Below are 15,412 nucleotides of genomic sequence, written 5' to 3'. Positions count from 1 at the left end.
CATGTCTCCTCTCAGCCTTCTCTTCTTCAGGCTAAACATACCCAGCTCGTTAAGCCACTCCTCATAGGGCTTGTTCTCCAGACCCTTGATCATTTTAGTCGCCCTCCTCTGATCACATTCCAGCTTGTCAATATCTCTCTTCAATTGTGGTGCCCAGAATAGGACACAATATTCCAGGTGTGGTCTAACCAAGGCAGAATAGAGCATGGGTAGCATGACTTCCCTGGATCTAGACACTAGGTTCCTATTAATGCAGGCCAAAATCCCATTGGCAAGAGAGCAAGCTTGTTTTCTGCTGCCCTGGAGACTAGGACACAGAACAATAGCTTCAAACTGCAGGAAAGGAGATTCCACCTGAACATTAGGAAGAGCTTCCTGACTGTGAGAGCTGTTCAGCAGTGGAACTCTCTGCCCTGGAGTGTGATGGAGGCTCCTTCTTTGGAGGCTTTTAAGTACAGACTGGATGGCCATCTATCGGGGGTCTTCGAATACTATTTTCCTGCTTCTTGACAGGTGGTTGGACTGGATGGCCCATGCGGTCTCTTCAAACTCTAGGATCCTATGATTCTATGATGCATCCATGTAAAAACACCTGGGAAAGGGTAACAAACAGGTTGGCATCTTATGGATTCCTCTGTAAAAGTAGATGGAAGAATTTGTCCAATGTGGAAGTGCTACACTCTATCCCAGGATCTGCTACACTCTATCTCAGGATCTAACCCCAGGTTTTCTGTTTACCCCAGTGTGCTGCCATGCGCTGGGCCTGTAATAATTTATTTTTTAAACAGGACATGCTCTTTGTGCCCAGCGGGGAGCCAGGGTGCCTCGGGCGAGAGGCCTTCAAGGATTTTCCCATACACAGTCTTTAAAAGGCTTGAAATGCTTAACAAAGTTCTTTATTATTGTTTAGGTCTTCAATAAAACAACAAACACTTCTTGGATCTTCAACAGATTAAACAAATGCATCTTAACTTGCCCCAAAATGGACAGGCACCTTGCTTGGAGAACTATTTCTTTCTTTAACAAGGAAAACCCCTTTTTTTAACCCCTCCAAGGCAATCTACTGTCTAAGCTTTGCTGATGTGGGTTCTACTACTGGTTCCAATCTGGGTCTTGGGTCCCAAGTAGACCTACCAGTCAAGGCTATGTAGATTCTCCAGCTGTAGTTCTTTGGGTCTGTTTTCTTCCAAAACTTTAGGACTGTTTCCCTCAGATGCTGTAAAGCTGAGAGGCTGTAAGCTCCCAGCCAGAGCTTTGGGACTGTTTTTCCCCGGAATTTCTTCCCCGGATGCTGTAGGAAATGAAGCTTTTCTATGGATGGAGCTAATCCACGTCCTGTAGCTTAGCTTTCCACTATAAGACAACTAAAAATGGTTCAATCTCTTACCATGGCCTTGGGGAAAGGGGTGGAACCAAAACTTAATGATAGACAGGTGGCTAGCCCTATGATTGCAAACCAAGGGAAGCCACCTTGTTGCAAATGCATAGAACCTTGGAATACATGCAAACACTCAATAGAAAGAAAATGAAACTGAAACTCCTGGTACAACCGTACCAGCACACCCAGATGATCCGGCAGTGCAGATTCATATAATTCAGTTTACAGCAGAAAACCTGGGATTGGATCTTGGGATTTAGGACCTGTCTGGAAGAGCCCTATGTTGCAAAAGTAGCATTAAATTTAGCAGATTTAAATATTGTAAAAGTAGCTTTAAACTGAGTTTAAAAATTGCAAAATCAGATTTCTAAATGTGGTCCCATTGTACGTGGTTGTTCGCTGCACAGGATGTTCTTACACATCAATGTGGAACTGTTACATGTGGCCGCACATGAATATGTGAAACATCGCAATTGCGTAACCTCAAAGTAGATGTTCAGAAGTTCTTCCTAATATTCAGCCTCAGGGCTGTGTTAAAAACACAGAACATTCACCCCTCCTGCAGAGCTGCTGTGTATCAGATAATCCCTCTACCTCTAGCAGCTGCAATGTGCACTGTGGCCGCGCTAGGTCTTTCCACTTCCCAAGAACTTGTCAAGAAACATGTCCTCAGGTAAGAGGCAGCCTTTCGCTTCTGTTTATCTCAGTGGAGCATCTTGTTGTGGCCTCGGCTGTTTTTCTCTCCTGCACAAATCCTCTTTCTTCCCCTTGAAAGGCGATTTTCACAGAAAGATGCCTCTTCAGTTACATCCAATTACCACCCACTGGGAGCAACTTCAGATGCAGGAAGAAAACAAAACACACCTCTTTAGCATTAAAAAAAACATATGGGTGAAAGTTGTTTGCCCATATTGGAAGGAGACGGTTGAGGCAGGGAGACATAGAGTGCAATGCAGAATGATTGCAATCTGATGCCATTTTAGCTGTCTTGGCTCAGTGCTATGCAGAGGCGGCTCAATCCATTACGCAAAGTAAGCCTTTGCAGTATAATTGATTTTGCCCAGGGGTGCTCTTGAGGCGCTCTTGGGGGAAAATAGACCTTGACATATGCGAGTTGTAGTTACTGGGATGTATAGTTCACCTACAATCAAAGAGCATTCTGAACTCCACCAATGATGGATTTGAACCAAATATGGCACAAGAACTCCCATGACGAACAGAAAATATGTATCAGTGATTGGTTGGGGGGGGGGGGGCAAAATACTGTTTGCTTACCATTGAAAATTACCTAGGGCCACCTCTGGTGCTATGGATTCTTGAGAGGTCTAGTTTTACAAGGTCTTTAGCCTTCTCTGCCAAAGAGTGCCAGTTCATCACCAAACTGCAACTCCCAGGAGTCCATAGCATGACAGAATGACAGAGTTGGAAGAGAACCCAAGGGTCTCCAGTCCAATCCCAATGCACCATGCAGGAAGAAACAATCAAAGTCCTCCTGACAGATAGTCATCCAGACTCTTGTTTCAAAACTTTCAGAGAATAAGGCTCCACCACACTCGAAAACAGCAGCAGATTCCACTGCCCAACAACTATTATCACCAGGAACTTTCCCCCAGTGTCCTGTTATACGGCTCCGGCCCAGCTTACTTATCCGAACGTATCTCTCTCTACGTTCCACCTTGTAATTTAAGATCTACTGGGGAGGCCTTGCTCTCAGCCCCACCAGCATCTCAAACACGTCTGGTGGGGACAAGGGACAGGGCCTTCTCGGTGGTGACCCCCCGCTTATGGAAATCGCTCCCCAGCGAGATTAGATCAGCATCCCCCCTCCTTACTTTTAGGAAAAAATAAAAGACATGGTTTTGGAGCCAGGCCTTTGGCTAGTGAGCACTTTAGCAGCACTTTAGGCACTGAACTCGGACAATAGGATCGTTTGAAAATTGGAAATGGCTTTATGACCTGTGATTATGTGATCTGTTCTATGTGGTTATGTAATTTTAATTAATATCACTGTTTAATTGTTATGTAATGGATTTTATATTGTCGTTTTGATACCGTTGGCATTGAATTGTTGCCTGGGTTAGCCGCCCTGAGTCCCCCCTTGGGGGTGACAAGGGCGGGGTAGAAATGATCTAAATAATAATAATCATCATCATCATCATTCGACCTGATGTTTTTTATTCAAATTGTATCATCCCCCATGCAACTGGGGTTGGTGATTGATGTGGCACGTGTAATGGAATGGCATCATAAGGGGCTGCTCCTTGTAGTATCCGTTTTGTAATATCCCAGGATCTAGCCCCTGTGACTTCACAAGGGGTCATCCAAGGTACCAGGATTTGGCGTAGAAAAATCATGACCTGTGGTAGTCCTGACACAGCTCTCTAGCTGGCGGCTGCAAAATTTTGTCTCAAATTGATTTACTGCAATACTAACTTGAACCTGGCTGATGTGTTAACTAAACTGTTGAGTGTTTAAAAACATTTAGCAATATTGAGTGACTTGTGTATTTCTGAATGTACTGTGTAAATGAAAAGGCTTGTTTTCTGTTAACACAAGGAGGGGTATTGGGGCATGTAAAAATCAGTTGATGTGCGTGTGTGTTAACTGAAAATGCAAGGCATGAAGCTGATTGGTTGGTCAAATATTGTGAATGAATATGGAACAGCTTAACAATGCAAATGGGCGTGGATTTAAACCCAGAAGTCATTGATTTTTATAGTTTTAAATTGTTTTTATATGTATTGTCGAAGGCTTTCATGGCTGGAATCACTGGGTTGTTGTAGGTTTTTTCGGGCTGTATGGCCATGGTTTAGTGGCATTCTCTCCTGACGTTTCACCTGCATCTATGGCAAGCATCCTCAAAGGTAGTGAGGATGCTTGCCATAGATGCAGGCGAAACGTCAGGAGAGAATGCCTCTAGACCATGGCCATACAGCCCAAAAAAAACCTACAACAACCCACAGTTTTTATATGAATGTTATGTGATTTAACCTGTCTTAAACGGTGTATTTATGTGTGTTTGGCATCTAATTGTTGCCAGTCTATATGCCGCCCTGAGTCGACTTCGGGCTGAAAAGGGTGGGATAAAAGTGTGGCACATAAATAAATAATAAGTAAATAAGAGCTAGCTGAGCCTGGGACTTTTGGCAACAGTTACTTATTCAGGCTACTAGTTGTGCAGGTGCTTGCAGAGAGAGACAGATTGATTTGCTTCTTGGCTGCTAGAAGAAGGTCTCTGATGTGGACACTTAAGGACATTTTGAATTCTCTCTCAAAGGACATTGTGTGAGTCAATGCAACTGTTCAAAGGATTGCACATATATTGTTCTGTAATGCAAAGAGTAAACTTCTTGTTCTTTATTGATCACTTATGTGGCTTATCTTTTCTCTGGCAAGACAGTGTGTAGAGTGGTCAGATGTGAACTACACATGATGTTTATTCCATCACAAAATTGTATGTTTTGCAAGCACATTTACTTGTAACAGATTCATACTCCCTATATTATGATAAAGGAAGGCATAGTGATGTGTTCTGTGCAGAGGTCCATGTAGTTCTTGAATTCCCAGATCCCAAATGACTTTGCATCACCTTAGCACCCCTAAAATAGGTTCAACTGGGGAAAAAATGGTTGGATAAATGACCAGAAGGCCAATTTGAAACTCTTCTTAAAATATTTTCAAGATTTATTCATTTCCTACGATCCTACGTAAGTGGTGGGAGATACAAAAAGCAGCCCTGCATCCACAATGGGTTATGTTGATTGGTAATGATGATGATATTTACTTGTGAAGTCATTTCAGACTCATGGCAACCCTAAGGGAAAGTTTGTTCAGATTTGCCTGTTTTGAATCTGAGAGAGAGCGACTTATACAATTCACACTCTCTCAGCCTTAGAGGAAGGCAATATCTCACAGTACAGGAAGCTTACAGTGAAGCAAAAGTGAAAACAATTCATAACATATGCAATGTGATGTGGCGGCAAAAAAAGCCAATGGGATTTTGACCTGCATCAATAGGAGCCTAGTGTCTAGATCTAGGGAAGTAATGCTACCCCTCTATTCCACTTTGGTTAGACCACACCTGGAATATTGTGTCCAATTCTGGGCACCACAATTCAAGAGAGATATTGACAGGCTGGAATGTGTCCAGAGGAGGGAAACTAAAATGATCAAGGGTCTGGAGAACAAGCCCTATGAGGAGCGGCTTAAGGAGCTGGGCATGTTTAGCCTGAAGACGAGAAGGCTGAGAGGAGACATGATGAGGGCCATGTATAAATATGTGAGAGGAAGCCACAGGGAGGAGGAAGCAAGCTTGTTTTCTGCTTCCCTGGAGACGAGGACGCAATGGAACAATGGCTTCAAACTACAAGAAAGGAGATTCCATCTGAACATGTGGAAGAACTTCCTGTCTGTGAGAGCCGTTCAGCAGTGGAACTCTCTGCCCCAGAGTGTGGTGGAGGCTCCTTCTTTGGAAGCTTTTAAACAGAGGCTGGATGGCCATCTGTCAGGGGTGATTTGAATGCAATATTCCTGCTTCTTGGCAGAATGGGGTTGGACTGGATGGCCCATGAGGTCTCTTCCAACTCTTTGATTCTATGATTCTATAATTCTATGGCAACCCTAAGAGAAAGTTTGTTCATATTTACCTGTTTTGAATCTGAGAGAGAGCGACTTATACAATTCACACTCTCTCAGCCTTAGAGTAGAGACATCAGACTGGCAACAAAGATCTGCCAAGTCAAAGCCATGGTATTCCCTGTAGTAACCTACAGATGTGAGAGCTGGACCTTAGGGAAGGCTGAGCGAAGGAAGATCGATGCTTTTGAGCTGTGGTGTTGGAGGAAAGTTCTGAGAGTGCCTTGAACTGTGAGAAGATCCAACCAGTCCATCCTCCAGGAAATAAAGCCCGACTGCTCATTGGAGGGAAGGATACTAGAGACAAAGTTGAAGTCCTTTGGCCACATCATGAGGAGACAGCAAAGCCTCGAGAAGGGAATGATGTTGGGGAAAGTGGAAGGGAAAAGGAAGAGGGGCCGACCAAGGGCAAGATGGATGGATGGCATCCTTGAAGTGACTGGACTGACCTTGAAGGAGCTGGCGGTGGTGACGGCCGACAGGGAGCTCTGGCGTGGGCTGGTCCATGAGGTCATGAAGAGTTGGAGACGACTGAACGAATGAACAACAGCCTTAGAGGAAGGCAATATCTCACAGTACAGGAAGCGTACAGTGAAGCAAAAGCTAAAACAATTCATAACATATGCAAGATAAAAAAACAATTAAACAATAAAAATGAAATAAAATCTATTATAAAAGGAAAACTGGAGAAAAGAAAATGCAGCACAGTGTGCCAGGTTCTTGCCCTTTGAAAAATCTGACCCCGAGTCACGTTTTTGCTATCATGATATGGTAGTTTGAGCATTGGATTCTGTCTCTGGAGACTAGAATCAAAATAGCCTAAGGGTTGCCATCAATTGGAGAGGACTTGGAAACACAGCAACAACAATATGTGCCTTAAGCTATGTGTCTTACTCCTTTTATTCAGTGGCCAGAACCTATTGGTGTTTTGAAACATATATAAGTTGTCTTACAACAGCAGCTGGATATTTTCGTCCACTGTAAAACACTTATATTCAGTTGAAGGTTGTGGTTTCAGAGTTGCTCATGGGATGTTGTTGTACATGCAGATGCACATTCAGGTGTGGATTCACCTGTGCGACTTTGCCATTCAACACAAAGGTTGTAAAGTGTAACCCAGTGTTTCTCAACCTGGGGGTCGGGACCCCTGGAGGGGTCACGAGGGGGTGTCAGAGGGGTCGCCAAAGACAATCGGAAAATACAGTATTTTCTGTTGGTCATGGGGGTTCTGTGTGGGAAGTTTGGCCCAGTTCTGTCACTGGTGGGGTTCAGAATGCTCTTTGATTGTAGGTGAACTATACATCCCAGTAACTACAACTCACAAGTTGGAGCTGTTCCAGGGGCTCCAATTTTGTGTTTTGCACTGAGTGTTTGTTCATAGTCCTAAGTTGCAGGGACTTTGCAGATAGGTGGCTTCCTTTGGCTGCATTCATAGGGCAAGCCACCAGTCAATAATAGTTAGGATCCCTGGTCCAGCCCCTCTCTGGGTTTTTTGGAGGGAAGGGTCAATTTTTCAGTTAGTCTCAGCAAAGGAAGTCTATGCAGAGGATGTATACAGACGTCCTCCTGTACAAAGGCTTCGTTCCTTAAGACTTCCCGGGGGAGAACAGTCTTAAGAGTCTCTTTAAGATTCCCATAGGTTCTGGGGAAACAGCCTTACAGCCCTGAGGAATTTCAGAGGGAATAACAGCTCTAATCGTCAAGATCTCCAGCTAAGTGACTACAGGCCTGCTGGTACGTCTGCTCGGTTTTGAGACGCAGTTCAGCCAGTAGTGGATTCAAATCAGTCAGCTTTAGGTTCACAGTAGCCTGGGAGGAGCTAGAAAGGGGAATTTTCCTTTGAACAAAGTTATTGAAGATAGTGCCTGTTCCCTGTGGACAAGTTTGAGAGAATTGGTTTCTTTACTAAGAAAGCTTTACAATTCCTGTTTGTTCATCAATAAAAGACTGTTATATTTAAGCTCAAGCTTCCTAAAGACTGTTGAATGAGGGAAATTTCTCTAAAGGCTTCTTTTCGGGGACCCTGGCTTCCCGATAGATTCAAGCCATACATCCTCTCTTAAAGGCACTTCCTTTCAGGTCCAGCGGCGACAGAACACAAGTGTCAACGTCTATCTTCCCCAAACTCCACCACTGTTCACATTTGGGCATATTGAGTAGCCATGCCAAGTTTGGTTCAGATCCATCACTGTTTAAGTCCACAGTGCTCTACCTGGATGTAGGTGAACTACAACTCCCAAACTCAAGGTCCCACCAAAGTGTTTTCTGTTGGTCATGGGAGTTCTGTGCGCCAAGTTTGGTTCAATTCCATCATTGGTGGAGTTCAGAAGGCTCTTTGATTGTAGGAGAACTATAAATCCCAGCAACTACAACTCACAAGTGTCAATGTCTATCTTCCCCAAACTCCACCACTGTTGGGCATATTTGGGCATATTGAGTATCCATGCCAAGTTTGGTTCAGATCCATCATTGTTTAAGTCCACAGTTCTCTACCTGGATGTAGGTGAACTACAACTCCCAAACTCAAGGTCCCACCAAAGTGTTTTCTGTTGGTCATGGGAGTTCTGTGTGCCAATTTGGTTCAATTCCATTATTGGTGGAGTTCAGAAGGCTCTTTGATTGTAGGTGAACTATACATCCCAGTAACTACAACTCACAAGTGTCAATGCCTATCTTCCCCAAACTCCACCACTGTTCACATTTGGGCATATTTAGTATCCATGCCAAGTTTGGTTCAGATCCATCATTGTTTAAGTCCACAGTGCTCTACCTGGATGTAGGTGAACTACAACTCCCAAACTCAAGGGCCCACCAAAGTGTTTTCTGTTGGTCATGGGAGTTCTGTGCGCCAAGTTTGGTTCAATTCCATCATTGGTGGAGTTCAGAAGGCTCTTTGATTGTAGGAGAACTATAAATCCCAGCAACTACAACTCCCCAATGACAAAATCAATCCCCCTCCCACAACCCCACCAGTATTCAAACTTGGGTGTATTGAGTATTTGTGTGGGATGTTTGGCCCAGTTCTGTCACTGGTGGAGTTCAGAATTCTCTTTGATTGTAGGTGAACTATATATCCCAGTAACTACAACTCACAAGTTGGTCAATGGACCAAATTTGGTCCATTGAATGAAAATACATCAGATATTTACATTACAATTGATATCAGTAGCAAAATGACAGCTATGAAGTAGCAATGAAAATGATTTTAGGGTTGGGGGGTCACCACAACAGGAGTAACTCTATTAAGGGGTCGTGGCAATAGGAGGCTTGAGAACCACTGGTGTAACCAAACCTTCACATGTAGAATTGTATGCAGTATAATCCCTATATAGGATCTTGACTCTATACATACCTTCTGGAAAGTGTGAATGTTGGGGAGATGGTTGAGCCTGACCACTGCTATCTAAATGCCATTCCTCCTCTTTTCCTTTCCGCAATCACGTCACCTCTCAATCTACTAAGCCGAAGCACACTGAGCTCCTTAAGTCGCACACCATAAGCTTTGTTTAAGCTGGTTCTTCTAAGCTGGTCAGGGATGCAGAGCTTTGCTTTGCTTCGCTACGCTTGCAGTTTTTTCCCTGACCATTGTGACTGTGTGTTATAATTCCATCCTGCCAGTTGGGGGAAAACAGTTTGAGAAATCTTGTATATATTTTTTGAAGTGTGCCTTCAATTCTATGTTTCATGTTCGTTTCAACATTTCTGGAAAAGAAAGTGGCCATTGACCACCAGGTTTGACCTTTTGTTTATGTCCAGCTTTTCCTACCACGATGCAAAGATTATGGAGAGGAGGCTTAAGTCTTAACAGGCCTCATAAGGGTTTAGTTCCCATGACTTAATCATAGAATCAAAGAGTTGGAAGAGACCTCATGGGCCATCCAGTCCAACCCCATTCTGCCAAGAAGCAGGAATATTGCATTCAAATCACCCCTGACAGATGGCCATCCAGCCTCTGTTTAAAAGCTTCCAAAGAAGGAGCCTCCACCACACTCCGGGGCAGAGAGTTCCACTGCTGAACGGCTCTCACAGTCAGGAAGTTCTTCCTCATGTTCAGATGGAATCGCCTCTCTTGTAGTTTGAAGCCATTGTTCCGTGTCCTAGTCTCCAAGGCAGCAGAAAACAAGCTTGCTCCCTCATCCCTGTGGCTTCCTCTCACATATTTATACATGGCTATCATATCTCCTCTCAGCCTTCTCTTCTTCAGGCTAAACATGCCCAGCTCCTTAAGCCGCTCCTCATAGGGGTTGTTCTCCAGACCCTTGATCATTTTAGTCTCCCTCCTCTGGACACATTCCAACTTGTCAATATCTCTCTTCAAGTGTGGTGCCCAGAATTGGACATCATGAATCATAGAATCATAGAATCATAGAATCATAGAATGAAAGCGTTGGAAGAGACCTCATGGGCCATCCAGTCCAACCCCCTGCCAAGAAGCAGGAATATCGCATTCAAATCACCCCTGACAGATGGCCATCTAGCCTCTGTTTAAAAGCTTCCAAAGAAGGAGCCTCCACTTGTGGTCAACATTTAAAATACAGTAAGAACATTGTATTGACAGAACCCATATCTGTGGTTCCACTTACAAGTGTCCGGGGAAAATTGCTTTTTTTAGGTATTTACAACAGTGTTTCTCAACCTGGGGGTCGGTACCCCTGAGGGGGTCGTGAGGGGGTGTCAGAGGGGTCTCCAAAGACCATAAGAAAACACAGTATTTTCTGATGGTCATGGGGATTCCATGTGGGAAGTTTGAGCCAATTCTATCGTTGGTGGAGTTCAGAATTTTCTTTGAGAAGGAAGAACTTCCTGACTGTGAGAGCCGTTCAGCAGTGGAACTCTCTGCCCCAGAGTGTGGTGGAGGCTCCTTTCTTTGGAAGCTTTTAAACAGAGGCTGGGTGGCCATCTGTCAGGGGTGATTTGAATGCAATATTCCTGCTTCTTGGCAGAATGGGGTTGGACTGGATGGCCCATGAGGTTTCTTCCAACTCTTTGATTCTACGATTCTATGATTGTAATGAACTATAAATCCCAGCAACTACAACACCCAAATGTCAAGATCTATTTTCCCCAGACTCCACCAGTGTTCACCTTTGGGCATATTGAGTATTCCACCATTGCATGAGTCCACAGTGGTCTCTGGATAAAGGTGAACTACAACTCCCAAACTCAAGGTCAATGCCTATCAAACCCTTCCAGTGTTTTCCATTGGTCATGAGAGCCGAGTTTGGTTCAAACAAATCAAATCATTTATTTCGGTCATTGACCAGCACAGGAAATAGTCACATTTTCATACAAACTTGGTATGTTTGGTACATTAAAAATATAAATATAACTACTGAAGCACAATATGGGTGAGGTTCAAATCCATCGCTGGTGGAGTTCATAATGCTCTTTGATTATAATTGAACTATAAATCCCAGCAACTACAACTCCCAAATTACAAAATCAACCCCCCCCCCAACCCCACTAGCATTCATATTTGGGTGTATTGGGTATTTGTGCCCAGTTTGGTCCAGTGAATGAAAATGTATCCTGCATATCAGATATTTACATTATGATTTATAACAGTAGTAAAATGACTGTTATGAAGTAGCAACTAAAACAATATTATGGTTGGGGGTCACCACAACATGAGGGACTGTATTAAGGGGTCACAGCATTAAGAAGGTTGAGAACCACTGATTTACAAGGTCTTCCAAGAGATTCTTCAAGTTGACTATTGATCTACTCCTGGCCCATACATTTCATATAGTTTTCCTAGGCAAAAGATGCTCAGAAGTGGTTTTTCAAGTTCCTCCATATATAATACCTTACTGTACTTGATGTTCATTGGGGGGCAGCTACCATCCACGTACTACCCAAGGCTGTCCCTGTTTACCATCCAAGATCAGGTGAAATCTGGTGTCACTGAGGATTCCTTGCCCAAGTAAGGCCTATGAAATTCATGGCACTGCCATAAATTATCAAGCAACTTGAAGGCACATATATACATGCAGAGAGTTCCACAACATCTGGACACCCATAGTTTACCTAGTCCTGTGTGAAAAATCATTCTTTTGTATTCACTGCACATATAGTCACCAGTATCTATGGGGCAAGGCAATATTCTTTCACTTCCCAAATTCCCTGCATTATAATAATTGAAAAATATATGTGATGTGTTTAATAATGCTTAATGTTTTATCAGAGGAGCCCCCGGTGGCGCAGTGGTTTAAACCCCTGTGCCGGCAGGACTGAAGACCGACAGGTCACAGGTTCAAATCCGGGGAGAGGTGGATGAGCTCCCTCTATCAGCTCCAGCTCCTCATGCGGAGACATGAGAGAAGCCTCCCACAAGGATGATAAAAACATCAAAATCATCCGGGCGTGCCCTGGGCAATGTCCTTGCAGATGACCAATTCTCTCACACCAGAAGCAACTTGCAGTTTCTCAAGTCACTCCTGACACGACAAAAAAAAAAATCAGAGGAGGGGCAATTTTGATATTTCGTACTGTTTTTTATCAATGGCATTGAATTGTTGCCAACACTGTGAACCGCCCTGAGTCTCCTTTGGGGTTGGGAAGGGTGGTATACAAATATTGCAAATAAATAAATAGATAAATAAATAAACATAAGACTTAGACATTTATTCATTAGATTAAAAGGTACAAAACCCATGCAAAAGTGAAAAACCATGGATAAAAATTCCTTTTCTTTTTTTAAAAATAGATTTAATCAGTTTAGACATAAATACATGGAAAGAGGGGGAATATTTAAAAAAATGATAGGAAAGAAGGAAACACAATCAATAAAGAAAACACAATGAAAAAACAAAAAAAGCAAAAAATAACAAAAAAACAACCAAAAAGAGAGGGGGGGGGGAAGAATACAAAAATCAAAAATACAAAAATCAAAAATAAAATAAAATGACTTCCATTCCAATCTCAGGATCTTCTTATCTTTTGTTTCGTTGTTTTGTTTACATCTTCTTTGTCTCTTTCATTTTTCTAATTTTTTTTCATAGTCATAGAAAAGGACCCAGTCTGTCCTTTTTACAGATTTCCCGGTATTTTTCTTTAACAAAAAAGTTAGTTCGTCCCTGTCTCTTATTTCTTTAACCTTATCCAGACACTCATCAATAGTAGGTATTTGTTCTTTTTTTCCAAAATTTTGCAAAAATAATTCTAGCTGCTGTTGTAATAAATGCTAACAGTTTGTCTCCGTTTTCGTCAAGTTGTAGTTCCGAGTCAGTAAATCCTAACAAATAGTACTCTGGTTTCTTCTTAAACTTTCTGTTTAGGATTGTTTGTGTCTCCTCATGGATTAATGACCAATATTTAGATGTTTCCTTACATGTCCACCACATGTGGTAGAATGTACCTATTTGATCACAACATTTCCAGCATTTATCTGATCTGTTTTTAAACATATGGCTTAATTTTTTTGGTGTTATGTACCACCTGTGGAACATTTTCATCCAATTCACCTACATCCAGAGAGCAAGGTGGACCCTGTTCTGCCTTTCGACTGACTGTCTTGCTTGGATTTAGTTTCATCTTGTAAGCTCTCAACTAGTCCATCACTGATGACAGGCACTGGTTCAGGTCCAGAACAGCATGTATAAATATGTGAGAGGAAGCCACAGGGAGGAAGGAGCAAGCTTGTTTTCTGCTTCCTTGGAGACTAGGACGCAACAGAACAATGGCTTCAAACTACAAGAGAGGAGATTCCATCTGAACACGAGGAAGAACTTCCTGACTGTGAGAGCCGTTCAGCAGTGGAACTCTCTGCCCCGGAGTGTGGTGGAGGCTCCTTCTTTGGAGGCTTTTAAAGAGAGGCTGGATGGCCATCTGTCAGGGGTGATTTGAATGCAATATTCCTGCTTCTTGGCAGGGGGTTGGACTGAATGGCCCATGAGGTCTCTTCCAACTCTTTAATTCTATGATTCTATGATTCTCCTTCAAATCCATTGCATAAGTGTATTTCAACTTTTTGTTCCACATTTGTTCCCACTCTCTAAATTGAATTGGCCTCCTTAAATTTTCTGCCCATTTGATCATGCATGATTCGACCTGTTCCTTTTCGGTTAACCATGTTAATAATTTATTACAAATCGTTTATTTTATTTTCCCTCTTCAAAATTTTGTCCCATATATTTTCATCCCAGTCAAATCCTATTTTTAAAATAAAAATAAATAAAGATAAAAAATTCCTTTTCAAAAAACATGAAAGAACACATCTCTTCGAATCTCTAAGTCCTGCAACATATATTTATGGTCAACATACATTGAAGTTGAACACAGAACCGCTAGAAATTCATAGGGAGATGTTTTGCATAGGAACCTCTAGGTCCTCCAGCATGAGTCTGTGGCCAAATTCCAGTGCATTTTTCAAGAGAGAAAATTTTAAATAATCTGCAAATAATCCAAACCTAAAAATATGAGGGCCAATTTTACAGTTTCGTCAATGGGAACACAGCAAATAGATATGGTGGGGTGTTTTTTTTTTTTTTTCAGAGTTTTAAACTTTGTCGTGTTCAAAATATAAAGCCTGGAGTATCATTCTTGTGGTGTGCACCCCTAGAGCCACAGCCCTAGCCACTGAAACCTTTTCCTCGTCAAATAACAATTCTCTCCTAAAATGCAAAATGCATCAGACTTGGATAGTTGTCCAAAGCCGCAGAACTACAGAATATTGGTCCAAAGTCAGACTGGTTGAATTACTGCTAAAGCATCCCTAGAAAATGTCTTGTTATGGAATATAGGTTGGTTGTCTTTTTTAAAAAAAACAAACCTACTCCAATGTTTCTTTTTTCTCTATTTCAGAATTCAGAAAAAGTGCTCGTTCCTTCGGTCACCTTAATTGTTGGCTGTGGGGTGTCTTCCTTGACGCTTTTGCTCTTGATCATCATATACATCTCAGTCTGGAGGTAAAAATTATCTGTTTTCTCTGTTTTATTTTCTAGACAATAAGCAACCAGAGTTGTAATTGTCGAAGGCTTTCATGGCCAGAATCACTGGGTTGTTGTAGGTTTTTTCGGGCTATATGGCCATGGTCTAGAGGCATTTTCTTCTGACGTTTCGCCTGCATCTATGGCAAGCATCCTCAGAGGTAGTGAGTTCACCACCTCTGAGGATGCTTGCCACAGATGTAGGCGAAACGTCAGGAGAGAATGCCTCTAGACCATGGCCATATAGCCCGAAAAAACCTACAACAACCCAGAGTTGTAATTCTTCATTACTTTTCTTCTTTTTTTTTGCCCAGAAATAATATTTTCGCACCAAAACAGCTGCATTGTCTGCAAAGGAAACAGCTTTTTCTATGCAGAATATTATTGCATAGAAATATTTCCTGTGCAGAAAATCCTATAATGAGATATTTATGTGTATATAATTGTTTTGTCCAGAAAAGTGTCTTGCCAG

At 42.4% G+C, this 15,412-nt stretch overlaps 1 protein-coding gene across 1 annotated transcript in view; it reads left to right on the top strand.

Moving 5' to 3' along the window:
* Window positions 1-15,412, top strand: part of ADGRB1 (adhesion G protein-coupled receptor B1) — a 568,132-nt gene that overhangs the window by 461,467 nt on the left and 91,253 nt on the right. The window contains exon 19 of the mRNA XM_067467249.1: window positions 14,816-14,919. Within this exon, the coding sequence (XP_067323350.1) occupies window positions 14,816-14,919 (104 nt within the window). The remainder of the gene's footprint in view (window positions 1-14,815; window positions 14,920-15,412) is intronic.

This window comes from Anolis sagrei, chromosome 4 (assembly GCF_037176765.1).
Source record: "Anolis sagrei isolate rAnoSag1 chromosome 4, rAnoSag1.mat, whole genome shotgun sequence".
Taxonomy (NCBI): domain Eukaryota; kingdom Metazoa; phylum Chordata; class Lepidosauria; order Squamata; family Dactyloidae; genus Anolis; species Anolis sagrei.
Note: the sequence above shows the minus strand (reverse complement) of the source record. Positions and strands in the feature narration are given on the sequence as shown.